We start from the raw sequence: 27,016 nt of genomic DNA on the forward strand, positions 1-27,016 counted from the left end.
GGTGGAGGATTTGTTCGATGGTCACGGACCGGGCATCGGCATGGCAAGACAGGAGAGACGACGCACATTATAGTACCAAACCTTTCAGGGGGATTTTAGCGGCACAGGTTGAAAAGATTGCGTTTAGCTGAGTAAGCCAGAGGTTAATGGCAAGTAAGAGCGCGGGGTGAAGGACAGATGTAATGATGGACGTCAACAACAATAATAATAGTGCAAATGCTTTCGACGGCGAAATGTCGGTTTACTTTATATACAAGTAGAGGTGCATTCACGTAACGTATCAATTGTATCCCTCGGAAACTAGGCACTAGGATACTGTAGTCATTACGCATTTATGCTTCATCGGCCCACAGCATTGAACTGCATAGCCCACGCCCACAGCACAACCTTTGCACTGGGATGCCTGCTTATTTAGATCACCAGCCACTAAGCCACCAGCTTGACATCGAGGGTCGAGGTCACCAGGCCGGGAATGATTTGGAATCAAAAGCGGGAAAGTGACGTCCTATGACGTCCAGAGATAACGTTGGCCCTGAAGATCCGGTAAGCCTCCACCGTTCGGGGCGTTGAACGGCGTCGGTTCGTTACGATCGACAAAACTCCTGCCCAGGCTTCTCGGTCTCTTCCCGCCGTCCGTTTCCCAACGGCAACTCCAGTTTCTCGATCCGATCGCATCTGGTGCGCTTTGCATGATCCTATTTTCTATTACACACTGGATAGATGTAAATGATTTATCCATGATATCTTCAGAGACGAGTCATTGCGTCGGAGGCATACGTAGGAAGTGCCACTCGGCGATACGCAGCTGGGGTATCGCCACTCATCATCAGTTACTTCCGTTCACCGAAGCCGGACGGTACGACGATCGTGTAGCTTCTGAAGATCAATCGCCGCCCGCTACTTCTATAATGTACGTCTGCTTATTGCTCTTGAATCTCTGAACGGTATCGCGGAGATATGAGGCTGCATTTACGACTTCACACCGTGATCGATGTAATACTCTCAATCGCCACTGAAGTCATCTGCCCTTGGGACGCGGTTAACAAGGATCAAATATCAAAGTCCCCTCTTTTGGCCGGCCGATGGTGGTCGCGCCAACAGCTGACTGAAATCGATGCTGTTCCTGCACTGCAGCTTGTGCAGGGGGGTGCTGCATAAGATTACCGACATGGCACATGGAAGTTCGAATCTGCGTTACTTTTATTAACAATAAAGTACCCAGTAATAATGACGTGAATGTACTGCTGCTGATCTATGTAGACGATTAATTCCATCTTTTTTCATGGGATTGCTACGTCACAAGACATGCAAAAAAGCTTATTAACACCATACAAACGAAAACAATTCGATTCAAAAGTAAAGGAATCAAGAGTAAAAAGCCACAATTCAAACTCCGGATGATACAACTTTAGGTACTTTGGCTCCTTGTGCTGCTCTCAGCAGACTCGATTTGGTAGCTGCTGGTCCAACACCAGGCGAAGCTGGCACCTCTTTGCTTGTGGCTGACCGGGTAGATGTTCTGTTGGTTACGCCTGAGGCTGCAAAAGAAGATCTTGGATTGGACGACGTGGAACTAATGGGGCTATGCCCTCTGGTTTTGAAAGGTGATGGCGATGGCGAATATGAGATTGAGGAGTGGGATGAATGAGGAGCTCGGAGCAGGGCTGCTTTATTCAACCTTGGTGTCTGCCAGCGACTGTCAACAATTTATGGAGGGGAATTAAAATCTCAGACTCACAATACTAGGTGTGCCCAAACTTTTAAGTGGCATCATTTCGGATTTTCGAGGAAGCTTGGACTTAACCCCTTTATCGCCTCCCTTCCCGTTTACTTCCTCGCTATGTCCAGCAAGAGACATCGATTGTGTCGTGGAAGAAACACTTGAGACTGATTGCGGAGATTTGATACCCGTACGGAGCATGGAGGACTTGTTTTGTCGTGGTGTCTAGATTTCTGCAGCATCAGCTTCCTTCTTCCTTTTTATATGATCGAACCATTATGTTACTCACGATGGACGGAGGGGCGAGGCTGGTGGGCCGAGCAATGCTTTTTCTTCTACGCTCTCTCTCTTCCATTTCGCGGGATTTATTGGCCACGGCCATCGTCTGAGGGTCTTTTTTAATACTCTGCGGTGTTAATTGCACCCCAGTCCTGAGCTGAGACGTCCTTGTCGATCGAGGGGTAACTGAAGGAGCGGCCAAGGAAGGTACTTTCTGTGATACCAGTTAATACTCGCCTAGGTTACTTTTAGTTCACTCACAATATCCAGGCCTGTTCTCTTATGCCCTGGTGTCCCCTTGCCTTCCTCCGATTTCTCTGTTATTTCCCTCTTAGGTTTCACATCCTCCCATTTCAAACCCAGCCTCAAGGCCGCAGTCTTGGTCATTCTAGGACCAGCATTCCCTTTGTAAGTGCTGTTGGGAGCTGGCTTTGCCGTGAACCCTCCCTTTGGTATATTTTTGACAGTCTCCTGCACTTGTTTCTGAGCAATTGACGATAGTATAGGATCATTCTTCACATCTGTAGAAGTTAGCGAAGAGTTGTCAATGAAGTCGGTTGTGATGTTGTCGACCGAATCGAGAACGGCTTCGACGAGGTCTTCGTGTTTTGGTGCCTTGGTGGCGGGGATAGTGATGGAAGTATATGGGGAAGTATCAGAGTTGGAAGAGGGGATTGTAGTGGTCATGACGCCGGAGCAGATGACAGAGATGAGGCACAAGAGATGGCAGGTGTGACTTCGAACCCAATTCTACGTTTTTGTCGTCGAAAGTAGAAGATCAATTGCGCGGGGATATTCTGTGGGCAATAGACGTGAGAAAAGCAGATCTCCTTTGGTTTACTATTGTTTGCTGTGTTGTCTCCTAGCAATGACCACAACAAGCAACCAATCGGCCCCTGGCTCAATTTCTGTCAACAAAGACAACAAGTCAGGCACGGTCGCGTATCTGGCCTCGCCACCAGATCGCACGCTGTGTGTGAGTGGCAGTGATCCATACTGTGTTTCTACAACTTCCTTTCCTCAGCTTTGAAGCGACATTGCTAGCTGCACAGCAAGAGACGGAGGATCGAACTGGTCCCTTTACAGAGAAGAATGCGAAATGAGGTGGCGACATTGAACGCATGAGAACTGAGGAACTGCTGGTTGTTGGCTTATCATTATGGCACCTTATTCAGCCCGCCCTTAGAGTGCCCCGAATTGCCCGACATAGTTATAATAGACTACCATGATTACGTGTTGCATCATTGAAACTGGTGTCCTTCTGAGCCGTGAACCGGAAACCGACCGGATCGCACACCATCGTTGCACCGGACTCGCCTTATCAGTTCAGTTGCCACCACACGCACTATATATACACTTCCCCTCTTTCTCGCCCCCTCATCTGCCTCTCCATATCTGTTCCATAAACTCCTAGCTCGGTTTCCTTCTTCCTTCTATACGTTACTGTAGCACTACCGTAGTATCGCCACCATGCGCTCCTCCGCGCTCATCGCGCTTCTTCCTCTCCTTGCCACTCTGGTTACTGCTCGTCCCCATCATCATGAGCACAAGCACAGTGCATCTAGAACTCGCAAGTCATTATCCTTTGGACCTGCTCATTCTCATGCCTCCTTCGAGGTTCTTGATGATGCTGTTCATGCCATCGAGCCACGTGGCCTCATAGGCGAGCCTATCGATGTCAACCGAGTGGCTCAAACCTTCCTCGGATCTCAGCTGGGTGCCCAGGAGGGCGAAGGATTCTACATCCGAGAAGACGTAAGTGTTTTGCTGTGACTTTATTTTTTACGGGAACTATCGTGGTATCCGTTCGCTGGACAGTTCGACGGACGACATGACACTAACGTTTCGCAGAGCTATACCGATGCCCGAACCGGCGTGACCCATATCTTCGCTCGTCAACTCCTCAATGGTCTTGAAGTGTCTGATGGCGATATCAACCTCAACATTGACCGTGATGGTCGAATCATATCTTGGGGTAATTCTTTCCACCCAGGATCAGCCCCTAGCCTTTCCGACATCCATTCTTCCTCTTCAGGAGAAACTGAAAAGGTCTGCGCGACCCTTCACCAACAGCTTGACGAGCACAAGGCCCATTTGGCTGAGCTGAAGGGTGAGACCGGCGTCTGGGGACTTGTTAAGTCAGCCGCACAAGTTGTCCTTGGTTCTTCCTTGCCTCAGGGTGAGGTTGACCACCACGAGATCAAGAAGGTTCACAAGTCCATGAGACACATTGAAAACCACTTGCATGCCGTGTGTCGCCAGTCCGCTGCCAGCACCCAGTCTATGCTCTCACCGGTGGAAGCCCTTGTTTCTCTTCTTCCCCGTCTCTCTCCCATTGATGATCTCGAGGACATTTCACCTTTAGACCTAACCTGTACACCCCACCACACTCTCAAGCCCAAGCCCGCCTTTGCTGAACCTCCTACAGAGGTCATTTCTGGCGCCGCTCTTTCCAAGGCTGGCGTTGTATCTGATGTCTCTGCTCGTCTCATGTACACACAGGTCTCTGAGGGTGCTCCTCGCCTTGTCTGGAAATATGAGGTTGAGATGAAGGACAGTTGGTACGAGGCTTATGTGGATGTCCTCTCTGGCGAGCTCATTCGAGTGGTAGACTGGGCGAGTGACTTTGACATTGATGAACTCAGGGAGAAAATTGAGATGATGAAGGGCGGCAAGCAGAAGCCTTTGCCCTCTCCTCCGAAGACGATTAAGCCCTATTCTTACCAAGTCTTCCCTTGGGGTGAGTTGCTTAATCTCGCATTACCCCCATCATGCTAATGTAATGTGCGTCAGGTATCAATGACCCTGTTTCCGGCAACTTGTCTGTGGTGACAGAGCCTTGGGACACAGTTGCCTCTCCTCTTGGGTGGCACACGTTCCCTACCTCCGCTAACCCCTGGGACGTCACTATTCCTGGTCAGACTACGAATCACAACTACACCGTTTTCAATACTACCGTTGGTAACAACGCTTATGCTCACGAAAACTGGGAAGGCCGCAATAACTTCTTGCTCAACTCCCGACCTATCAATGACTCTCACATTTTTGTGTACGACTATGGGGAGCCGGAAGGCCTCGCTCCGAAGGAGTATGTCGACATGGTTGTCACTCAGCTCTTCTACACAGCGAATATGTACCACGATCTTCTCTACCGTCTCGGTTTCGATGAGATCTCCGGTAACTTCCAGGCTTACAACTTCAGGCTCGGTGGCAAGGGTGGCGACCCTGTCGTCTGTAATGCTCAGGACGGAAGCGGTTACAACAATGCCAACTTTTTGACTCCTCCGGATGGTCAGGCTCCTAGGATGAGGATGTACATTTGGGACACTGCTACTCCTTATCGAGATGGTGACCTCGAGGCTGGTATTGTCATTCACGAGTACAGGTAAGTCTACTTGACACTTTTTACTTCACTATATTAACAGGCCACAAGCCACGGTCTCTCAACTCGTTTGACTGGTGGCCCAGCCAACTCTGGATGTCTCGGCTACGGTGAAGCCGGCGGAATGGGCGAGGGATGGGGTGATGCTATTGCTACCCTTGTCAGACAGGTTGAGGAGCATAAGAACTTCGAGTAGGTCAGATAATCACGCATGTTCCTGCAGGAAAATTGATTTGTAAACTTGTAGGAACGGCACCGACGTTTTCTCTATGGGCGCCTGGGCTGCCAACACTGACCGAGGTATTAGAAACTACAAGTACTCTACCAATTTTACGATTAATCCCTCTACGTACAAGACCTTAGACAAGCCTGGTAAGCACGATTTTGAATGATGTCATCAAGCAGACAGCTTATATCCACTGAAGGTTACTGGGGTGTTCACGCCATTGGTGAGGTATGGGCCGAGTTCCTCTTCGTCTTGTCTCAGCGTCTCGTTGAAAAGTACGGTTTTGGCACCACTCTTTTCCCTCCTACCGATACTTCGAAGCCCAACGACTACTACACCAGGACTTCCGAAGAGTCGATTGATGCGGGTGGTCGATCCCTTCCTCTTGTCCCGAAACACGGTAATACCCTTGCCATTCAGCTCATCGTTGACGCCATGAAGCTTCAGCCCTGTAGGCCATCGTTCTTCGATGCCCGTAATGCAATCATACAGGCCGACCAAATCTTGACTGGCGGTGAGAATGCCTGTTTGATCTGGGAGGCCTTTGCCGAACGTGGTTTGGGTGAGGATGCGGCTGTTGTTGGCCAGACTCCCTGGGGTGGTGGTGTTAGGAGCGACGGTTTCAGGGTCCCCAAGAAGGTCTGCGGGTCCAAAAAGGCTTGAAAATGCTGTATTCTGATCTAGAATTTACCCCGTTCTACCAAAGCTAGAATCTGTACTTTGAATTTTGTACGATAGCATGTGTATGATCTTTTTATGTTCTGCCATTGATCATCTTGCAGATTGATCGTTGTAGTCGAATAGATCTTTGTTGGAGCGGATTCTTAAATATATGCAACGATATACCGCGAGAAAGAAAAGCGTGAGGACTCGCTGTAATCGGATATCGATATTTTTGACGAGGTAGTAATTCGGTGCCTGGCGTTTGTAATGTGATAGGTGCTCGCTTAACGCTGCGAAGAGCAAATAACAGTGTCAATGGTGTCTCATTCGACGTTTGACATTTCTCCAGCAGCGAGGCCACTGTTCAACCCCACTTATTACTCAGCCCCTATATCTTCGATAATTCCCTTTCTTCTCCATATTCCGCTTTCTTAAAGCTCGCGGAACCTTCGGAAATGGCGGATGAAGTCCAAACAAACGCTATGGAGGATGTTCTTTTTGGCAGTGTAAGTTCTACAATCCTTGCGATGTCTGGCGGCTCGAAGACACAGTGGCAACTAATGCCTGGGATCATAGGCTGCCGGTATGGTTGCAAAACTTTTCGAGCACCCTTTCGACTTGAGTAGGCGCCGCTTTTCAACAGATTCGTAGGGGAGAAAATATTCATATATTGTCTTAATAGTAAAAGTCCGACTTCAATCTCAGCCCACGGACCAAGCGCTCAAATTTACCGGCCCGTTGGATTGTTTCAAGCAGACAAGCGCAAAGGAAGGATGGAGGGGTCTCTATAGGGTAAAGGTCTTCACATAAGATCTACGTGGCAATGTTGACAAATTCTAATAGGGTATCTCTGCGCCTATAGTGGGAGCTGCTTGCGAGAACGCCACCCTGTTCTTGGCTTATAACAAATGTAAAGAGGGAATATATCTCTTACGGCCTGACGGCAAAGGAAAAGACAGAGAGTTCAACATGAAGGAAACTGCCTTAGCCGCTGCTGGAGCAGGATCTATCGCGAGTTTCATCCTGTAAGTGCTTGAAGGAGTAATGTATAAGTGCATCTAACGTCTGTTATAGAACACCTATTGAGCTCATCAAGTGTCGAATGCAAGTGCAAATGCTTGCTCGCGAAGGCGCTTTTGGTGCAGCCCCCGTTACCGTCCCTGCCCCTGGTATTCATCCCTTTGCCACGACTCCCAACCCTTCTGTTCCCCATGTAGCCCCACAACTACGAGCAGCAGCACCTCTTGGTCCTATCGCCCTTATTATCGATACTGTTCGTCAATCAGGCATCCGAGGCCTATGGCTTGGTCAAACGGGCACGCTTCTACGAGAGACAGGTGGCTCGGCTGCGTGGTTTGGGTCTTATGAATGGGCCGCTCGGTGGTTCATGGCTCGACACCAAATCACCATTGGTCGCGAGCGAAAAGCTACCAAGTCTGACCTGACAGCAGTGGAGCTTATGGCTGCTGGTGCCCTTGCAGGCGTGTCCTACAATGTCGTGCTCTTCCCTGCAGACAGCGTCAAGTCTTCCATGCAGACATCTGCGGAACTTAACCCGGACAAGCCACCGCCTGGGTTCTGGCCCACCGCTAAGAAGATTTGGAAATCCAGAGGGATCAGGGGGATGTACGCTGGGTGTGGTCTGACAGTACTGAGGTCTGCGCCTAGCTCGGCCATGATTTTCTACATTTACACACGATTGGAGAGCGAATTTGGTGGATTTTTGAACCAAGATATTGCATAGATGTGTAACATTGTGACGGAAAGCCAAAAAGAGTATGCTGGAGGGTTGTAGAATAGATTGTAGAATGAGCATACATATTATTTCAGCATCGGTCGAGCATCAAAATGTATGCATAACTTTTTCGGCTGTTTGCTTAGTCAGCGGTAACATCCACCTTGTTCGCTTCGTTCATCATGTTCAATCACTCTTATTCGTTTTGCCGCCGTTTCCTTATGGGTTATCTTTCGCCATTTCCCAGATAGTGCATTTTCACTCCTTTGTTCTTTCATCTTTATTCGCAAAATCTTACGCCATCTGCATCGCTCCATCCCAGCAAGCAATTCGCAGGATATGGCGTCCATCAACGGGACATCCTCATCGCCCGTCGCGTCGACTGCCAATGGAAAGGGTTCGCAGCCTCACACTTCGAACAATACATCAATGCAACCACCCTCTCTACGAAGCCAGGCCTCGATAGACCTTACTGGAGATGATTCAAGTGGAGAAGAAGTCGTAGAAACACCTAGACTTGGAGAATCATCCATCATACGGTCTCCCGAAGCCTCAGGCACTATGTTCTCGTTCGCCCAAAACGCACAGGCCCCTCAAAGCGACTCCCCTTCTGCCAGTTTGCACGCTCCATCCTCGAGCAGATTACCTTTCACAATAGATCAACGACCGTCAGCATTCAACAGTGATGGAATCGCGTACGCAAGGTCCGGTACGCAATCTCCATCTGTTTCTGCGTCGTTTGGAACCATGCCAGCTGGTCAAAATTTGGCTGGTTTTGGTCAGTACGCATCGCAGCCTTCTGTGTCGGGATGGACGCCTGGAGGGTCTTCATCGCATCATGTGAATGGCGACGATAGCACCAGTGCCTTTTATGCCAATGGCACAGACGCTTCTTCTGCTATCGACTTGACTAGTCGAAACATACCATCTCCGCCATCCATAGACGAAAAGAAGCCTCTTTGTATCGGATCGCTCAGGTCTAATGCCTTGATGCTGTATCCCTGTCCTGCAGTTGTGGTTGGAGCGCAACCTCCTCCTGGGAGTAAGGAAAGATACGATTTGGTGGTGTATCGAGGCGTTGAGTTCCTAAAGGTCAAGCTCAAGGTACATTTTATGATGAGTAGCTCAGGAGCAAATTGCTGACTTTCCTTTGTTCTATAGTACCGTGCCGCGGGGACTCTTTCCAGGAAGGATGATCCGACGTCTGTCCTACAGCGCGATACCATTCAGGTCCTGACTCGTACGTGTGCAGTTAGATTTTCCCCCGAGGAAGGCTAAATCTCATTGTAGCCTCTCTAACCACTTATGTTGGAGACCTCGACTCACGAGTTGCTGTGCACCTTGCAAACCTCATGTCTCGAGGTCTTTGTAGGTTGGAAGGATTTGTTCCTCGTCTTCATCCAGACGCTGTACGTTCACCATCGTTATCATGTTGATGAACACTGACCATCTTGTAGCCCCAGTTTCAAGTCCGAGTGGATGTTCTTGTTTTCACACTCCCTTCTAACGTCCAATATATCGCCAATTTCCTCGTAGGCTACAGCCTCTTTCTCCTTGATCCTGTACCTCCTTACGACCCTTCTCGACATTCCGACCACCCATCATACCAGAACGGCCATGGAAGTGGTGAAGCGGCGATGCAGCTTTTGGCATATGCTCAAAGACGAGCGATGGGAGCACCAGGCAATGCGGGATCGGAATTTGTCTTCTCAGACAAGGAACGAGAGAAGGCTACGCAAGTCGAAGTGCAGAGAAAACAGGTTGATGAAGTTTTCAAAAGCTTAGATAACGGGACAGAATTGGAGCAGAGTGATCCAGGTAAGTGCAGCATATCACACGTTATTGGATCAATCTGACATATGAACTATAGGCCCCTTAATTAAAACTGATCTTTTCCCTCATCAACGCAAAGCATTAACATTCTTTCTTGCTCGAGAGCAAGACTCTTCCTGTCTGAAACAATGTAAAAAAGCCGCCAAGAAAGCATTAAGAAAGAAGAGAGGTCATACTGCGGATGCCGAAGCCGAGGAGGAAAAGACAAAAGGGAAGGAGAAGAAGAGGGATGAGGAGGACGGAGGTAATTCTTTGTGGGAACCGGTTAAAGATGACAGGGGCAAGGTCAGGTCATGGAAGAATAAGATCACAGGTGAAGATTTCAGAGGCAAGAAGGGAAAACCTGCGGAGAGCAAGGGAGCTCTGCTAGCTGATGATGTACGTTGCTTGTTCGTCATGTTTTTTATCTGCTAACAGAATGATCTTAGATGGGTCTTGGTAAGACTCTATCCGTCGTGTCTCTCATCGCTGCCACTCGGAGCTCTGCTAGAGAATACGCTAGGACCAAACTCGAATCAACAATTTCTACCAACGAGGCGAGCGACGAAGAATCTGACATCAAGGCCGGTGATTTCAAGACCAAAATCTTTGGGATGCCGTCTATCGATGAGCAAATTGCTGCGGATACTGCCAACAAGAAGCGTAAGCGCGACGATGATCTCTTCAAAAACCTCTCCGCTCGTCGCTCTCGCATCACGACGCGTTCCAAAGCTACTTTGCTCATTACCCCCATGTCGACTATTGCGAACTGGGAGGATCAAATCAAAGAGCACTGGAATGGACCTGTAGAGATTGTTGGTGGAGCTTCGGGAATGATGCCGCCTAAAAAGATTGAACGAAAGTGGAAGCCTCCTAAGGGTAAAGGGCAAGAATCGTCGGAGGACGATGACCTCGAAAACTTTGATCTGCTGCGAGTTTACATTTACCACGGCCCATCACGGCGCCCAGATCCCAAGTTTATTTCTGAATTTGATGTTGTAATTACTTCATACAACACCCTTGCTAACGAGTTCTCCAAGCAAAATGGCGCTTATGATACCGAAACCAACACTCCTGGAGAAACAGCGAATAACAGTGGAGATGAAGGAGCTGAGAATAAGAAGGTCGCTGATTCAGAGATCAAGCCTGCGGAGGTCGCTGCGTTGATGAAGAGTGGCAAGAAAGGAAAAGGTAAAGCCAGGTCAGGCGATCAGACCAGCCCTTTACAGGCTATTGACTGGTTCAGGGTCGTTCTTGACGAAGCTCAGTGAGTTTTTTTTTCTATTACTATCCGGCGTTTGTTGACTGACATGGTCAAGTTATATCAAAACAGCGTCTACTGTCGCTTCTCAGGCTGCCTGTTATCTTGAAGCCGATCGTCGTATAGCACTCTCGGGTACTCCTATCCAAAACAAGATTGAAGATGTCTGGGCGCTATTTAAGTTCTTACGCATTAGTCCTGTGGACGATAAGGATGTCTTCACATCATACGTTTCCTCTCCCTGCAAGTATGGCGAGCAAATCGGTATAGCAAGGCTACAGCTTGTCATGCGTTGTTGCACTCTTCGTAGAACGAAGGAGTCCACTGACGAAGATGGCTCCAAGATCCTCAATTTGCCCCCTCGAAGCGAACGACAAATGTGGCTCACTCTGCGAGACGACGAACGCAAGATCTACGATGAACGCGCGAACAAAGCCAAAGACAAGTTTGGTGAACTCAAAGCGAACAACGAAGTTAGTAAGATGTACGTCAACATGCTTCAAGAAGTCCTTCGGCTGCGACAGATTTGCAATCATGTTGATCTTGCCATGGAGGGGCCAGTGGAGGAAGATTATGATGGTACAATTATGGACTACGAAGTGGCTGTACAAGGTATTGAGCGAAATGGTCTTACCCAACCAAGGGCGGTAGCTGTTGTGTGCTCAATGAAGGAAGGGGAGGGTGCCACATGCACTTCTTGTGGGCTCGACTTTGGAGATTGGTTCCCTTGGGTGGGTCTGGGTGGTGTCGAAGAGGAAAAGGAGAAGCCCAAAGTGAAAAAAATGCCCACGAAACCTCTTTTGACAAAGTGTCTTCATCTCTATTGTGAGCCATATTCCGCTCTCCCCTTCTTCAAGCTTGCTGACGCTAGCTATAGGTCTAGTATGCTTCAAGGCGCAAATCTACCCAGAATATTCAAAGCGCATGAAAGGCACTCTGGCACGATCGTGTCACTGTTGCAACACAATGATCCGTCTACCGAGCGACGTCATTGAAGTTATCCCTCCAGACTCCGCAGATGCTTCGGAGCAAGCTGTGGCGGAGCAAGCTCCTCCCAAAAGGGCAGCTCGCAAGAAGTATATAAGGCCTCCAGGAGAGAAGCTTAACTTATCGACCAAGATGCAATTCTTACATGACGAATTGCTGCGATTCTCGAAGAAGAACCCACACTCGGCTCATTACGATCCGTTCTCATTGGAACAAGACGACGTAGAGGAAATGGACGCTGAAGGCAAGCCCGTTGTAACCAAAAGCATCGTTTTGTAAGTCCAGGCTTTCTGTTGTTTAAATCCATTGTAACTAATTTTGTCACAAAGCTCTCAATGGACTACTATGCTTGATCGGTGAGTAAAGGTTTGTATCCTCCTTGTCCTTGACTAACAGATTCATCATAGGATTGCTGACATGCTTGACGAGACCAACATCCGATACGCTCGATTAGACGGTACTATGACTCGAGATGAACGTTCAAAAGCCATTGATGCTCTCAAGTTCAAGAAAAACGTCGAGGTCCTACTGGTTTCCACGAGAGCTGGTGGTGTCGGATTGAACTTGACCGTCGCATCCAGATGTTACCTTGTGGATCCCTATTGGAATCCATCGGTCGAATCTCAGGCGATTGATCGCATTCATCGAATGGGCCAGACACGGCCGGTCGTTGCAATCAAGCTGATGATCAAGGATTCTATCGAAGAAAAACTCGACAAGATACAGAAGAAGAAGGCAGAGTTGGCTCAGCTATCTTTGAAGAATATGAGCAGGAAAGAGCTCATGGCGCAGAAGGTGAGTATTTTCAATCAGACAACGCGCTCCACAAAGCTAATTGTATGTATTACTAGTCGGAGGAGCTTGCCAGTTTGTTCAATTGATTCCTTGGATACGGAGATGTTTATTTTGTAGCATTATCATATTTTATAACAGCATTGTCGTCCGTCTCTTTCTTTGATTTCCGGGTTTCCAGTTTTTGGGCAATCATGAATAGACAATACATATTACCAAGACGTACCTTTTGAGCACCATTAGGGGTCCGCAGATGATAGTCGCATATGAAAACTGCTCCTGGGACAAGAAACAACCTTCTATCACGTCGAGCGTCACATGTTGTGGAACCATGCAGCCCATCAAATATCAGGCAGTTCGTGCTCTCTGATAAAAGAAGATACAGGCCGCAACACGAGATAACATCGCTCTTTGCTTGTCACAATCAAAGCTTTGCCTTCATTTCTCCATCTTCCCGCCATTCATTACACAACTCTTCCGCCTCGAGCGCCCTACGCAAAGGACTCTGAACATGCCGTATCTCAAACTCTATCCGTTCTTCCATACTTCTCTGTCCAGGCGCCATTACGGGGAAGTCTGAAAAACGATTATAGGCCACTGTTGCCGTCTTGATAAGTATAGCCCTGCCGTGTGACAAATTCAGTGCTCTCTTCAAGTTGTCAACGATAACGTTCGTTACAGGAACTCACGCTGTGAGCCCATACACCGGCTTTACTCCATTTGATTCCCTTCCAGTCAAGAATCTATGCATTCTTACCATGCCCTCGCCCCATTTGACGTCTCGATATCCATAGAACTTCCCCTCCTTCCAACTGACATGACCTTCATCTTCCGCGTACGCAATCGGCGGAGGCGGTGGAATGGACTCGATTGTTCCGGGGGGTATTGAAGCAAGACGATGGAATATACTGTACTGGAACGACGGTATCTTGGAAGGTCGAGAATGTAGGAATGATGCTAGCGGCATGGAAAACAAAAGGGAAACTTCAGCGGGGTTAAGGAGTGGCGTCAAGGTATAATCCGTAATCAGGAGGATAACACTTGCACAAAAGATGAGCATTTAAATGACCAATCAGACCCTATCTTATCACCTACGGAGTGACAATGAGTGAGTTACCGGTCAGAAAAGAGTCGAGTATACAGAGCTTGCGAACTTTATTTCGGTCATTAGGCAGCCCAACCTACAAGACAATAATTGTTCAGTCGTGTTTGGTTGCTGATTGCAAAACCCTACCTCTTCATACGCCTCTCTTCTCTAATAAAAGCCGTCAGCTGAAATATATTTATTTTCTCTAGTACACTCACGGCTGTACCTTCAGCATCTATGTCTCCTGGTTCATACTTACCACCCGGTAAGGCGGTATCATGAGCGAACGTTCGCATATTGCCTGCTCTCCTACATCCCACCAACCAGAGAGTTACTGTTAGTTTCGGGGTTAATAACATAGGAGAGAAGTTATATCATACGTTGACAGGAGCACATAAAGGTCTCCTAGTCGGCCCACGAATAAGCTACTCTCAGTCAGGAACAGTACAACGAACGGTGCCAGACATTTATCTGGTACATGATGGGAGTCGAATGACTTACATGACGGCCACAGCAGCACATCGTCTCAGAGGTAATCTTCTTTTGATTTCAGGAGGTGAGTATGAAAGCAAATGGTAGATGCATCTGGTAGGAAAAGCAGTAAACAGGTCGGTGAGCTAACTTTCCCATGTTGTATGCCAAGCGTACTGGAGAGATTCTGGTTTGAGGGGCGGAAGACAATGCTCCAAGGAAGCTGGGAGAAAAGTCATGGTGAAGATTGAGGCCGGGATTGGTGGGATAAGATGAAGTTGCGATTTTAAGCAGTGTCAAGCGTTATAATTGACGTGCCGTGCGTGATCCGCTCATCTATTTATTGTTGTCATAATAATCTATGGATGGATGCTTCTGACCTTCGAGCGGGTGTTTTGCACGAAGATAATAACCGGGTGGTGTCTTGCAGATCACCTATTTGTTTCGATAGATCTATTGGAAATGTAAAATTTTCTTAAAATGAGACGCTGTTGGTGTATTGGTAACATTAGAGCTTCCCATTAGCTTCAATGGCCGTCTTCAGGCGGATAATTGCTCTAGCACGGGGTTCGATTCCCCGACAGCGTATACATTTTGCACTTTTTTTGGTTTTTTCATTTGGTTTCCTCCATTTGGTACTACTTCTCGAATCCCAGCTTTTTCCTTCTTCACTTAGGAGTTTATTCATGCCGCCAATTATTTATCTCATCTGCATATTTTGTTGCAATATGAAGGCAAATATGCTTGAAGTACGATAAAGCCAAATATCATTCAACAGCGGTGAGGAAAAGTATGGAGTTTATTTTTGGGTCGCAATAATGACGCGTCGTGCCATTCGACCTCCACTTCTCGTGTCCCCAGAGAACTGTCAAAACTCGAGAAGAAAAGACAGAGAGTGAATATGTACATGTGCACAAAGAATTCGAGTGCTCGTACTTCTCTCCATTCATTCTGATCCCCCGCTTCGCTTTCAACAACTCAGCAACAGTTTGCGTCCACGCATCATCATTCTATTGCCCATCCGCGCTTGTACTCTCCTTTGTCTTGTAACCAACTTCAAGGGGGGGTATCTCTGGCAGACGACCAACAATCTCAATTCGTACTTCACTTACCGTATTACGATCTCTTAGAGTCTACCAAAAAAATATTGCGATAATAACCGAGTTCGCGCCACTATATATGGCATCGAAAGCAAACAACAGCCGCCAGCTTACGATTTGTAACTCCTAGAATTCAAAAGGCGTTACAATTGCTATTCATTATCTCTCAAAATTTTCGCTTGATAGCATTTGAGATGAGTCTAGGATCAGAATTTCAAGGTTTCAAACAGTGGAAATCGTTAGAAGAACGAGGCATCTCTTCCGAGGTATTGGAGACGCTCACAGATGAGTCCAGGGAATGCTTGGAAAGACTCGCGAATTACGATTCACACTCTGTCCATGAGTAAGTAAGCACTTCGGTCGTTATCATGCGTTCGAAAGCCTATCCCTATCAGCTTCGGCATAGTGAAGCAGGCAGCTGTTCTGGTTGTCTTGTTCCAAAGAGAGGCCGATGATAAACTGCATGTCTTGTTGACTACCAGGGCTAAGACACTTCGGTAAGTAATCTGTGAAATCCGTTTAAAACTACTCTATTGATACGACATCGAACAGGAGACATCCATCTCAGACTGTAAGAAATCATTCCTTGTTTAACAATCAGTAATATAGTGTAGCTAATCACAGCCACGCATTGTAGGCGCTTCCAGGTGGAAAGGTGGATCCAGAAGATAGAGATGCAACACATACAGCTGTACGTCTTTTAGCCAGTATTACTCTTCTCAATCTGACGCATGAACAAAATAGAGAAGAGAAGCTTTTGAAGAGGTCAATCTTCCCCTCGAACATCCTTCAATACATAACCTGACCGTACTCGAACCTGTAATGACCATCTTGCCTTTAAATGCTCATATGAAGAACCACATCATTGTCATTCGTAAGTACATCCTGGTACAACAACTCGGAGGCATGGTTTAATTCATGAGGCAGCTACCGTGTGCTTCCTCTCTGACACGTCATTGTTGGAACATCTTCGACCAAGTCCAGATGAGGTGGACGCTATCTTCACTCATCCGCTCAAAGGATGTTTGACTGGCACAGTAGAAGGAAAGGACCTTGAGGGGCTGGCAGAAAAAGGAAGTGAATGGTGGCCACATAAAGAGGAATTTCATGTAAGCAGTTTTTCCATGTCTGCCAACCAACAAACTGATAGAAGTCGATGTTAGTCAATCGAGGATAGAATAGGAGTAAGTTGAACATCTATTTTCGATAGGCATAGACGGCTGACAAATATGAGCAGACTACCGGGGGCTACCGAATGCATGTGAGTTTACTCCAAATCGCTCAAGAGGTTCACCTTATCGCATTTGTAGCGTTTTAGGACGAAAAGGACACCTATAAAGGGGCTAACATCAGATGTGTGAGCTCTTAGCCATAATCCGATAGCAACGCATCGTTGACACATGTTGCAGGTTGATTCATGCGGCATCTGTAGCTTATGGATCTCCTCCGGCCTTTGGACAGTTTGCTCCCAATCAACCTCCATTTTCGAGCGCCATCTCAAATGTCGTCTTGGAGTTGCCTTGCGTCATTGACCAGAGCACTGCGGCGTCAATCCCGGGTGAACCCCCTAGGGTCCTCGAGTGGGGAGGTACCGAGGCTGGTATACGGATCATCAGCCGAGAACAGTACGAGTTAGTTTAGAAAAATCCTCGCAACAATTTAGGATAAAATGTCTTTAATATAGCTCATCAATGCATGTATGAAGATGTCAGCGACACTAGACAACAAAATGCTATAAAATGCGAGTAAGATCTATAAAAACTACATATTATTAACTCCTTTTAATGATTATAACGACTACAGTATATATGAAAGCCCATGAATGTATTTTAGGTCTTTTTGCTTGGCACTTCACCATTACCTGATTTCTGCTTTTCATCTGATACTAATTCCTCTCCATTCCGTGGTCTTGTGCCCAGCCCACTATTTACGTTCGTCACATGTCCCCCATGCAACCCACTCCTTGTCTGTCCTGCTTGGTAGCTAACACGATCATTATCTCCTGGCAGATTCTCACAATTTATTGCAGAGCCGGTCCCGAGCCCGCTTCCAGAGCCATTTCCGCGAGAGTGTGTCATACGCGATGTTATACTGTTGACAACGCGTGCTGTGCTGTTGACCACTCTAGATCCGGTGCTGGAATGATGAGGGGAGAAGGTTCCGCGGCGTACTCGCTTGCGAACTACCCGCTTAGTACTGAGAATTTGTAGTAAGCTTCTATCACTTCATCTGAGATCGGAAATTGAAACTTACTGCCACTCAACGACACCATAGATGATTGCATCGAGAAGACCTTGAGCCAAGATGAACCATCGTGAAATGGCGCGCAGAGCATGTGGAGGATTGCCACAGAAATCATCTGCAGATTAAGCAATCAGCTAGTCAACGGCTAATCGAGCTTCCATGAACATACAGATGATGCGAACAAAAGACACAGAGAAAAGCAAAAGGTACTACCAGGCCGATTCAGTTTTTGACCACGTCAACCATCCTAAGCATACAAACTTACCCCCAAAGGGAACCAAAGCATCAACATGGCGGTTTTCCTGTTGAGATAGCTTGACATGCTTTCCGGCACCAGCTCATACTGTTCACCGGGAGGAAGGGCAAATCTATCATCGGCTTTTGGAGGTGTAGCAGCTAACATCTTCATAAGATCCAGCTCCTCATCTAGATCGTCTTCGTCTAACGCAGCTGGTGCGGAACTGGTTCCTACATCTGGTCCAGATAATGTGTGCTGCCGAGAGTGTAGAGACTTTGGATTAGAGAAGAGTGTTGTACGAGGTTGCGAAGGCGAGTGAGGTCGAGAAGAAGGGGCGGATTGTGAGAATATGGGTGAAGGAGGTCTCGTTGGTTGAGGTTGTGCAGTTGGGAGTTGTTCCACAGCCGGGATGGAAGCATCGTCATCGAATGCTATGGAGGACACCAATAATTTTTTTGACGCCCGTATACTTTCTATCGAATCTACTACTGTTGCAACAGAAGGGCGATGATTTTCGAGTGTCGATAATTTATCAGATGATGGCAAATTGCTCGGAGTGAAGCTTCCATGAGAAGGCATCTTGTGCGTGCACCAGGAAAGGTCAACCATCGTACCTGAATTACTAGCCTTTCGATGTCGGTTTCTGGAAACATCATCTGTTACGTCTTCAGGTAAAGGGGATATCGAAGACAAGTGATCGCGTGGAGCTGTCGGCACCTCCTCAGAACCTATTATCTCCATCCGAGGCGCAACTAAAGTTTGGGCCGATACCTTCAATTTTCCAGCGACCCCCCTGGGGCTAACTGTCCCGTCATCAACGCTAGCGCTAGAGGATATGCTTCCAAACCTAGGCGCTTCCTGAAGCTGAGGCGATATCATAGACGAGCCAGTCGAGGGCCGCTTTCTTCCTCCCAGACCTTTCCAGCCACTCCACAGAGACGAACTGCCTCCAACGGCCGTTGCTGGACCGCCAAATTTCTCACCATCAATCTGGAAGGCTGGAAGCTCTATCCGCTCCCAGGGCGGTAAGTCTGCCATGTTTTCAGGCAATGACGTTGGCGAAGTCGGAAGAGACCACGATTTTCTAGCAAAAGCAGAAATAGGTCTAGCGTCCTTGTCCTTTATTGATTCCACGGGTTGAGAACTTTCCGAGGTTTCTCCTGAAACTGTGGCTATGGCGGCATTTTGATTTCCCTGAGGAGGATTGCCGGTGCTGGCACAATTGCGCCTGAAAGGATTTGTGAAGGGCAACAGCCCAGAACGTTGTCGTGTATCAGAAATGATTTCGTCCGAATATCCGGTGGTGGAGCCGGATTTGACCCGAATTTTGTCAGGTCTGCGGAGAAAGACAATGAGACGAGAGTAGAGAACAGTTATGGTCAAGCAGACAATTGCTCTATCAACGCAGTCAGATTTGTTCGATCACGCCGATAAAGGAGAAAATACCTAGGGATGAACTGGATGAGTTCCGCGTAAAGCCCAGTGTTGTTTCCATAAAAACAAATCCCTCCAGCTTCGCGGAATGGCATTAGCTAAGCACACTACTTTTTTCCGTGTATCTCACCAGGGTAAAAGCCATATACTTCGTAACCAATCAAACCCATGATTATAGCTATGACCCAAACTAAATTGATATCGTTCAGATTTCAAATCATGCTAGTGATTATAAGGTCACCTACCGATTATATAAAAATAAAACCACTTTTTTTCTAGCCATAAGGTCATGGAGTGTAAAGGCTATTTGGGACTCTCAGTTCAATGTCATATGGGGTAAATCCTTGTTCATTCATGTACGCACATTGGTCAAGATCATGTAAGTAGCAAATGCAAGTAAAAGTGTCCATAGATGCTCTGTTCCTTTATGTCAACCGTAGACGCTGACATGGGTCTCCTTGAGACTGGACTTACCAGACCATAAAATGGCAGTGAGCATAAAACCCAGGCCCGAGCAAGAGGTTGTTCCATGAGACATCAAATGGCCATCACCAGTGAGGGTGAGACCGGAGGAGATGAGGCCGATGATCCTATAGGATCAAGGTCAGAGAGTGTTCTGCAGTAACGCCAGCGTGATGACCTACCCAAGAAGAAGATCGCTGACGATTAATGCTTGGACGATGCGTGTACGTGTTGTACCTGGTCGTGAAAAAACAAACTCATTGATCGCCATGGACGAAAGTATCATCCCAGCACCAAGTACAGTCAAACACTTTGCTCAAGAAGGTCAGTTTGCCGCATGAAGCATTCCTCATGGGGAACAATGAACCTACTAGTATAACGACATTCACAATAACCATCCACCGATCAGATTCTAATGGGGTTGTTTGTGGTGCTAACGCAATCGTATCTCGCCCCATTGCCTGATGCAGCATTGGCTCTTCGATCTCTTCCCATCCCTCTATCCGAGTCAACAGACTCGGCATGCTTTAGTCAAATCCTCTTCGATGTCTGGAAATATCGACCTGATTCTAGCAAAGTTTGTCGAGGATGTGCGTGTGTTGTTGGCGTATGGCGATAAGGGGCATCGGAATTGCTGAAGGTGGTCGTGTGGCTGGTGTGCCTTTTCGTTCTTGTGCTGAAGATGTACAGCAGTCCTAACGCCTGGCTCGTTGCTGGCCGATAATATGGAGAGAAGGTTTTATGGGAATGAAAATGTGGCTGGACGTGTGTTCTCGGGATGTCGTAATGACCACATCGGCCTGACAACAAAAAAACTGCGAGGTCCTCCATCTCTGTCCGCTTCTTTCCTTGCGCGTCATCCTCAATCACATTCGGCTTTTACAGGCCTCGCTTTTCTAACATGGCTGTATGCATATGCACTGTATTGTTTCTGTGCTGTTGTGTTCTGGGATCATGCAGCGTCGATATTTATTGGAAGATTTACTTATCTACGGGCGAGAAAGCAAGAATAGTCGCTTCGTGCGTACTCTTAAAGGTAAAAGCGCCTTTTTAACCTAACCTCTGACCGAAGTGCCGAAGCAGATCCCCTCGGCCCTCATTTCTTTTTTTTCACGCTGGCTGAAGTGCTGAGCTCCGTAGTATCCGGTGCCGAGGGCGTCTGCGGCTGCATACTAACTGCATATTCGATCTAAGACAAATTAAATGAGACTTATCTTATTCATCAATTCATATGTCAAAAACCAAAATCGAGCAGATGATCGACGCTCTTCAACATCTATTAATTAATCAAATCGATTGAAAGCTGAGACATTGCGATCGTTAAACGGAAAACTGCAAGAAAGGAGCCTTTCTTCTTTCTTCTCCTTTCTTCTTCTGTTGGCGAAACAGACAGATGTCCTTCGGCGGGTTTGTATTATCAAGGAGTAATGCCAACCAGAATGGATTTAAAACCACTCAATTCTCAACAACAAGAAGGAAGCTTACTTCATCAGGAAGCCAATTTTTTAGCCCCCGTCACCATCTGCTGGCTGGGAAATTTTAGTCTCGAATACACCGAAGGATGTCATAGTAATTATGTCAAGACGCTGACTTGATACTAGGTACAATACCGACCAGCAGACTAATAGTATCGTATTTTAAGTGGTGGTGTCGTCGACAGCCATCCGTGGTTTTTGTGCCTTGTGACCGCCGGCATAATTAATTAAATGGCTTATCATCATCCACATATCGCACGTGCGAAACTTCGGCTTCACATATAAAATGCAGTATAATAGTGCTCAGTCCAGACCAAACAGCTCCAGTAAAATATGCATAAAAGGACCAAACAGAAACAGTACCCAAACATATTTACTTCCTCCTTGCGACCAGCCTCTCCAACTCTCCCGTATTGACAATATGGAATTCTCCTCCAGTTGCTGCTGCCTTTTGTCCCTTGTTCTGGCCTTTCCCGGAGAACTCTCCCAGCTTACCACCACTCTTGATCGTCCTTCCTTGCTTCCTGACCGCCTCGTACATTCTTCTCTCTGTCTCGTTTCTAGCAGTCAACTCCTTGCCTCCTCGCTCTTCCATCTCATCCTCATCCTCATCTCTCTTCCTCTTTCCTGGATGGGTGGCGCTAGATGCAGCCTTGGACTTGGGTCTTTTGGATTTACCAGCTGAAAGAGCACTGGCTAACTGAGCAGGCGCTTCTCGCAACGCAAAGGATTTGGCCAAATGACCCAAATGAAGCAACTTTGTGTGGAAGAATTGCTTCTCCTCGAGAGGGTGGGTAGAGTAAGCTCGGACGAAGGAAGCGAAAGCTTTTCGCGCGAGCGCAGCATTCTATAATCAACTTGTCAGAATGATATAGCAGCAAAAGACAAAGCCAAAACTAACTTGCTCAGATGCCAAAACCCAATTTTCAAAGCTCAACTGCACATCCGTCGCTCTCGCTTCGTATTCGTATGACTTGCCCCCGAATCCTTTTCTCAAGACATCCTCCACACCAACTTGACCAAGGTTTACACCACTCTTGCCTTCGGCGGCGCCCATCTTACCCTCGATCCACTTCACCCAGCCTTCCTCACTGGGCGAGACAAATGCCCATGCCTCACCACCCTTACCCGCTCGGGCGGTACGACCAACTCTGTGCACGTACTCGTTCGCACCACCTTCTGTGGGAAGATCGTATTGTACGACCGCCCTGACAAGAGGAAGATCGAGACCGCGCGAAGCTACCGAAGTGGCGAAGAGTACAGAGGGCTGGGAAGAAGAGGTGGCAAAAGCCTTGAGGGAGGCGAGACGGGTACGAAGAGGGAGGGAACCGTGCAATCGATGAAGGGTAGTGTTTGGGAAAAGAGGAGAGGCGAGAGACACAATGTCGTCGGTAGATTTGGATTTGGCCTTTCGTTTGCTCTTCTTGGCTTTCGATTCGCCGTCAGATTCGCGTTCCTCGACACTTTCTCCTTCTTCCTCCTCATCTTCTTCCTTTTCTCCATCTGCCTGTTGTCCTTGCTGACCCATCTGCACTCCACCGAGTAGCTTCCAGTGGAAGTCTACTGCATCCGTAGAGCTCAAAAACACAATAACCTTCGTACCATTACTTACACTTATGCCCTTGGCCACAGACGAAATAAGTGATCGGAGGAGAGCAACAAGTGCGACAAGTCGAAGCTTGGTAGGCAGAACCACATATTTTTGCGAAAGTTGGGAAGGTGGAGTAAACTTCTCTTCAGATTCCTGAGGAATTACTATGGCCTGAGCTTCGTTGAGAGCTTTAATGACAGCGTCATCTTTGCCTTCGGCCTTCTTCTTGGCCTCTGCCTCGTCCTTCTCCGAACGGAACAGAACGGGGTCTCTCAGAGCAGCTCCCGCAAGTCTCTCGACCTTGGCATCGACAGTAGCGGAACACAGGACATTGAGTCGTCCTCGGTCCCAAAAGGGCCAACGCATGGTACCACCTCCCTCTTTATCCATCTCTTTCTCAATGTTAATTTCATTTCTCCTTCTACCCTCCAGCGCCTTGATGATACCCTGAATAGTCTCTTCAAAACCAAGGTCCATAAGTCTATCCGCTTCATCAAGAACGAGAAACATCGTCTTGGCGCACTGGAAAGACATAGTGTTCTGCAAGTGGTCCAACAGTCGACCGGGAGTAGACACCAGGATCGGAACACCTTTCCTCAACTTTGCTTTTTCATGTGTCCTCGTTGATCCACCGGTTAATAAACCAGATACTAACCATCGAGTGAATGGTCTATCGTCCTCATCCTCGTCGTCACTACCTTCCTTGGATGCAGCAAAGGACATATGCAAAAGCTGTTCGAGCACCTTGGAAATTTGCTGGGCGAGTTCTCGAGTGGGTGCTAGGATGATGGCCAAAGTACCGATGGAGCGGTCTATGTACGATAACCTTGACAGAGGTAGAAGAGTCTGGACGATAGGAAGGAGATAGGAAAGAGTTTTACCGGAACCAGTCTGCGCCTGTATGAGGACATCGCGAAGGGGTTCCTCTTTCGGGCCTTCATCCCCAGCCTTCTTGTCAGGGTTCAAAGGGGACGAGAGCATGTAAGGCAAACAGTTTCGTTGGATACCTGTCGGCTTCTCTACTCCCATTTTCCCTTTCAAATGGTTGATAAGGAGCTTGTTGAGGCCCAGACCCTGGAATGTTGTCGTGTCCACAGGTGCATTAGACGGGGCGCCGGTAGATATCTCTGGAGCAACAGACGACTTTACTCCTGGGAGGGGAGCAGATGTAAACAGAGAAGAGATAAACTGGGGAGTCTTGAGCTTTTCCGCGGGGTGCGGCCGAGATGGCCCAGCTTGAGGGGGTAAAGGAGGACGCTCGAAAGCGTTGGTAGGGAGAGAAGTTCGATGTTTGATGGTGGCAGGAGCTGGTATGGAAGCAGATTTAGGAACATTTGAGCTCGCAGCTTGAGGAGAAGGGGCAGGACGAGATGGGCCAGCAGTTGCATTTGTGAACCGAGGTGGTGCGACTACCTGGGACTTCGGTTGCGGATGTCGAGATACGGATGCAGATGTAGGGGCAGGCTTTATTACGGCCGGTTTGGGAACAAGTTCGGACGCGGAAACAGTAGGCATAGAGGGATTCTGTACTGTTAAATGGTTCGCTTTCATGCTTTTGAAGGCATCCCTTGCTTCTCTCTTCGCCCTCACTCTGCAGAGGCCATCAGTTTCCAGTTCTGGTGGGAGAGAGAGTCACTTCACCTGTCAGTCCATCTTCCACCTTTCTTCGGGGCTACTTGCCTCACGAGACCTGATGCTGGTACAGCAAAGTTGAGCTCGATATCGTCAGCCATTGTTTTCTTTTAAGCAAGACTGTCAAGAAGCATTACTAGGAATAACAATCCGCCTTCGTTATTTTCCTCCTCAAAATCCTTCGCTATCTCAGGCACCACTCCTCCATTAAAAATCGTGACGTGTCATCGGTAAAGTGGAGGCCTCTGCTGCTGTCAAAACATCGTCTTTGTACCCAGCGAGGCCGCTTTCTCTTCGTTGCAAAAGTTGCTTTTCGCGATCTGTCCCACCCATTATCCACCAGCAGAGCTGCTTAGAACCTATTCAAAAGGGAAACTAGCAAAAGGGAATCATGTTCGTCCTCATCGGTGTGCGAGTGAGTCGTATCTGGCTTAGACAGGTGGAGGAGAACCGCTTACCCTCCTATGGCGCTGTAGGATACCGTCCCCGTAGCCCCGAAAACTTTCGATATTCCGCCTGTCACTACCATAACAGATGCATTGAATACCAAGTATCAATCCTATTTGCATTGATGGGGTTCAACTGATGCGAATTGTTTTTTAGATACGCAAATAAGCTTGTTCCAGAAAAGGGTTTGGCCCTCTCAGTGTTCGATATCCTCACAGCTGAAGATGGCAAAGTGACCTGGGGAAATGGCTTAATGTATTATAAGGGTAGGTAGTGATTTGATCACAGTGGAAGTTCTCTCGGCAACTTACACAATTTCAGTATCTTTCAGATTAATGCTCTTCGCACCTTTTGTTGGAGAAGTCATCGTGGGCCGGGTTCTCTCAACTACCAAGACTTATATTCGAGGTAAGCATGTCGTATAATTGCTGTTCTTCTAGTAACCTGGATTTTCTACAGTATCTCTGGGATTCTTCCAAGATATCTACATTGTCCCTTCGCTTTTACCTCCGAACTCCGCCTAGTATGTTCGATGGGTCAGCCTAATGTTCAGTTGCTCACGGATTATATCCAGCGATCCTCAACAAAAAGCATTTTTCTGGGTGGCTATTGATGATGAGTCGACCTTAACCCAAGAACAACTGTTAAATACCGTCATTTCTGGTGCGTGTTTCCCCTTCCTTTCCCAAATCTTAGGCTTGACGCTAATCTTTCTGTGTAGAGAGATTATATATAGATCTAGGAGAGGCGATCCGTTTTCGTGTAGACTCCATCGAATGGCAAGATGTGCGCCCTACACCCCAGGCCATGTTGGCGGAGATGAACGGCGAAGCGGTGGAGGGGAAGGACCCCATTGAGAAGGCAGGCTTTAAGATCTTGGTATGCTCAGGCCTTAATTCCAACAAGCTCATTGACTGACAATTGTCATGTAGGCGACAATAGCTGAATCAGGTCTTGGTGTGACAGCTTGGTGGCCTGGGCGAGAGGAAAATGAGGAGATGTATGAGGAGTAAGGACATTAGATCTTGCCGGACCAGAGGATATTGTGCAAGCAGAGGGTTACAGGTTCTTGATCTCGAATAGAGACTTACTCGCGAAAATAAGAGGCCTCAGAGAGCACACGCAGTCAGAGTATCACAATACACCTTACGACGCATCATGATGTACTACATTACATATTGACATTCAGCACTCCTCCTGCTACTCTTCATCCTTCATCAATCAGTGGTCCTACTTTTCTCTGCGATAGTGTTCTAGTCGATGCTGCAGCACAAAATCTATATTCCCCTGTGATACGATCTCGCAGCCCTTGCGACATGTGGTGTATAGCAGGAGATGCATAGAGCCGAAGAGCACCGAAAAAAAGAGACACTGTCTAACTCCGCAGGAACTCTCGTATCTCACGGTGGGCATCTCGTGGAGTAAAAAGTGACAACTTTGCCGAGAGTATGAGCTCATCAAAAGTCGAAAGTCCATTCTTCTCCGACATTTTTTTTGGCCACTGCCTGTCATAGACCATGTTATTAAAAGTTTATAAGCAGGCAGACGTCTAAGCTGTACACTTTCATGTCCATCACAGAGAAGAAGAATGAGTGTGCTTACAGACCACTACAATGACTACCCATCAGACTCTTCAACTTCCTCGTCTGGGGACATGACCTTGTCCTCCTCCTCGTCTTCACTATCTTCGCCCTCCACATCGGTCAATTTTGTTCCGCTATCGCAAGCGCCAGACACTATCCGAATGTCTCAAGCCGACGGTCACTGGGACTGCGAGACGAGGGGTCGTACACCATACGCATCCGACTCTACAACGGCGCCCCCATCGCCTTTGAGTACACCACGCAGAATAGCTAGACGAAAGAAGCTAGTGTACGATGCTTTGGAATGTGCTTGTCTGCTTGCTTCCATAGCGAATGGGGAAATTATAGTGAGGCTTGAAATTGAGAGGAAGGACAATGCCCAGAAAACTGGAGAG

General features: G+C 47.7%; 10 protein-coding genes and 1 non-coding gene across 11 annotated transcripts in view; 7 read left to right on the plus strand and 4 right to left on the minus strand.

Annotated features, from left to right (window-relative positions):
• Positions 1-1,386: 1,386 nt before the first annotated feature.
• On the minus strand, positions 1,387-2,686 carry CNBJ1800 (hypothetical protein; the record flags this gene model as incomplete). The annotated part of the gene is made up of 4 exons (XM_768092.1): positions 1,387-1,686; positions 1,739-1,945; positions 2,010-2,213; positions 2,261-2,686. 4 exons carry the CDS (start codon positions 2,684-2,686, stop codon positions 1,387-1,389), a joined length of 1,137 nt encoding a protein of 378 aa, XP_773185.1.
• Positions 2,687-3,469: 783 nt separating this feature from the next.
• Positions 3,470-6,270, plus strand: CNBJ1810 (hypothetical protein; the record flags this gene model as incomplete). Its single annotated transcript, XM_768093.1, has 6 exons — positions 3,470-3,754; positions 3,851-4,739; positions 4,793-5,384; positions 5,433-5,573; positions 5,629-5,753; positions 5,807-6,270. The coding sequence occupies 6 exons, from the start codon at positions 3,470-3,472 to the stop codon at positions 6,268-6,270; spliced, it is 2,496 nt and encodes an 831-aa protein (XP_773186.1).
• Positions 6,271-6,725: 455 nt separating this feature from the next.
• Positions 6,726-8,014, plus strand: CNBJ1820 (hypothetical protein; the record flags this gene model as incomplete). The annotated part of the gene is made up of 5 exons (XM_768094.1): positions 6,726-6,776; positions 6,847-6,892; positions 6,953-7,062; positions 7,114-7,295; positions 7,345-8,014. The coding sequence occupies 5 exons, from the start codon at positions 6,726-6,728 to the stop codon at positions 8,012-8,014; spliced, it is 1,059 nt and encodes a 352-aa protein (XP_773187.1).
• A 330-nt stretch (positions 8,015-8,344) lies between these two features.
• On the plus strand, positions 8,345-12,946 carry CNBJ1830 (hypothetical protein; the record flags this gene model as incomplete). The annotated part of the gene is made up of 11 exons (XM_768095.1): positions 8,345-9,109; positions 9,167-9,245; positions 9,296-9,414; positions 9,463-9,823; positions 9,876-10,216; positions 10,267-11,084; positions 11,137-11,903; positions 11,956-12,340; positions 12,395-12,421; positions 12,473-12,860; positions 12,917-12,946. 11 exons carry the CDS (start codon positions 8,345-8,347, stop codon positions 12,944-12,946), a joined length of 4,080 nt encoding a protein of 1,359 aa, XP_773188.1.
• Positions 12,947-13,281: 335 nt separating this feature from the next.
• Positions 13,282-14,654, minus strand: CNBJ1840 (hypothetical protein; the record flags this gene model as incomplete). Its single annotated transcript, XM_768096.1, has 7 exons — positions 13,282-13,480; positions 13,547-13,897; positions 13,953-14,038; positions 14,092-14,112; positions 14,163-14,253; positions 14,446-14,529; positions 14,593-14,654. 7 exons carry the CDS (start codon positions 14,652-14,654, stop codon positions 13,282-13,284), a joined length of 894 nt encoding a protein of 297 aa, XP_773189.1.
• Positions 14,655-14,900: 246 nt separating this feature from the next.
• CNBJt070 lies at positions 14,901-15,003 on the plus strand. The gene is made up of 2 exons: positions 14,901-14,937; positions 14,968-15,003. It is a non-coding gene; the product is annotated as a tRNA-Gly (tRNA).
• A 706-nt stretch (positions 15,004-15,709) lies between these two features.
• On the plus strand, positions 15,710-17,156 carry CNBJ1850 (hypothetical protein; the record flags this gene model as incomplete). Its single annotated transcript, XM_768097.1, has 10 exons — positions 15,710-15,858; positions 15,911-16,012; positions 16,068-16,086; positions 16,153-16,206; positions 16,260-16,389; positions 16,443-16,624; positions 16,679-16,699; positions 16,753-16,776; positions 16,826-16,872; positions 16,925-17,156. The coding sequence occupies 10 exons, from the start codon at positions 15,710-15,712 to the stop codon at positions 17,154-17,156; spliced, it is 960 nt and encodes a 319-aa protein (XP_773190.1).
• A 188-nt stretch (positions 17,157-17,344) lies between these two features.
• Positions 17,345-20,417, minus strand: CNBJ1860 (hypothetical protein; the record flags this gene model as incomplete). The annotated part of the gene is made up of 11 exons (XM_768098.1): positions 17,345-17,711; positions 17,769-17,874; positions 17,929-17,968; positions 18,025-19,393; positions 19,444-19,510; positions 19,562-19,621; positions 19,677-19,734; positions 19,796-19,848; positions 19,906-20,021; positions 20,076-20,203; positions 20,265-20,417. The coding sequence occupies 11 exons, from the start codon at positions 20,415-20,417 to the stop codon at positions 17,345-17,347; spliced, it is 2,517 nt and encodes an 838-aa protein (XP_773191.1).
• A 1,324-nt stretch (positions 20,418-21,741) lies between these two features.
• Positions 21,742-24,692, minus strand: CNBJ1870 (hypothetical protein; the record flags this gene model as incomplete). Its single annotated transcript, XM_768099.1, has 3 exons — positions 21,742-22,215; positions 22,270-24,550; positions 24,601-24,692. 3 exons carry the CDS (start codon positions 24,690-24,692, stop codon positions 21,742-21,744), a joined length of 2,847 nt encoding a protein of 948 aa, XP_773192.1.
• Positions 24,693-24,982: 290 nt separating this feature from the next.
• CNBJ1880 (hypothetical protein) lies at positions 24,983-26,051 on the plus strand (the record flags this gene model as incomplete). The annotated part of the gene is made up of 7 exons (XM_768100.1): positions 24,983-25,006; positions 25,208-25,304; positions 25,360-25,446; positions 25,498-25,561; positions 25,613-25,701; positions 25,760-25,917; positions 25,971-26,051. 7 exons carry the CDS (start codon positions 24,983-24,985, stop codon positions 26,049-26,051), a joined length of 600 nt encoding a protein of 199 aa, XP_773193.1.
• Positions 26,052-26,626: 575 nt separating this feature from the next.
• The window catches only part of CNBJ1890 (hypothetical protein), a gene marked incomplete at both ends in the record, with an annotated part of 1,608 nt that continues 1,218 nt past the window's right edge, over positions 26,627-27,016 (plus strand). The window contains one exon of the mRNA XM_768101.1: positions 26,627-27,016. This exon is cut by the window's right edge and continues 127 nt beyond it. Coding sequence (XP_773194.1) covers positions 26,627-27,016 — 390 coding nt within the window.

Source organism: Cryptococcus neoformans, chromosome 10 (genome assembly GCF_000149385.1).
Source record: "Cryptococcus neoformans var. neoformans B-3501A chromosome 10, whole genome shotgun sequence".
Classification (NCBI taxonomy): Eukaryota; Fungi; Basidiomycota; class Tremellomycetes; order Tremellales; family Cryptococcaceae; genus Cryptococcus; species Cryptococcus deneoformans.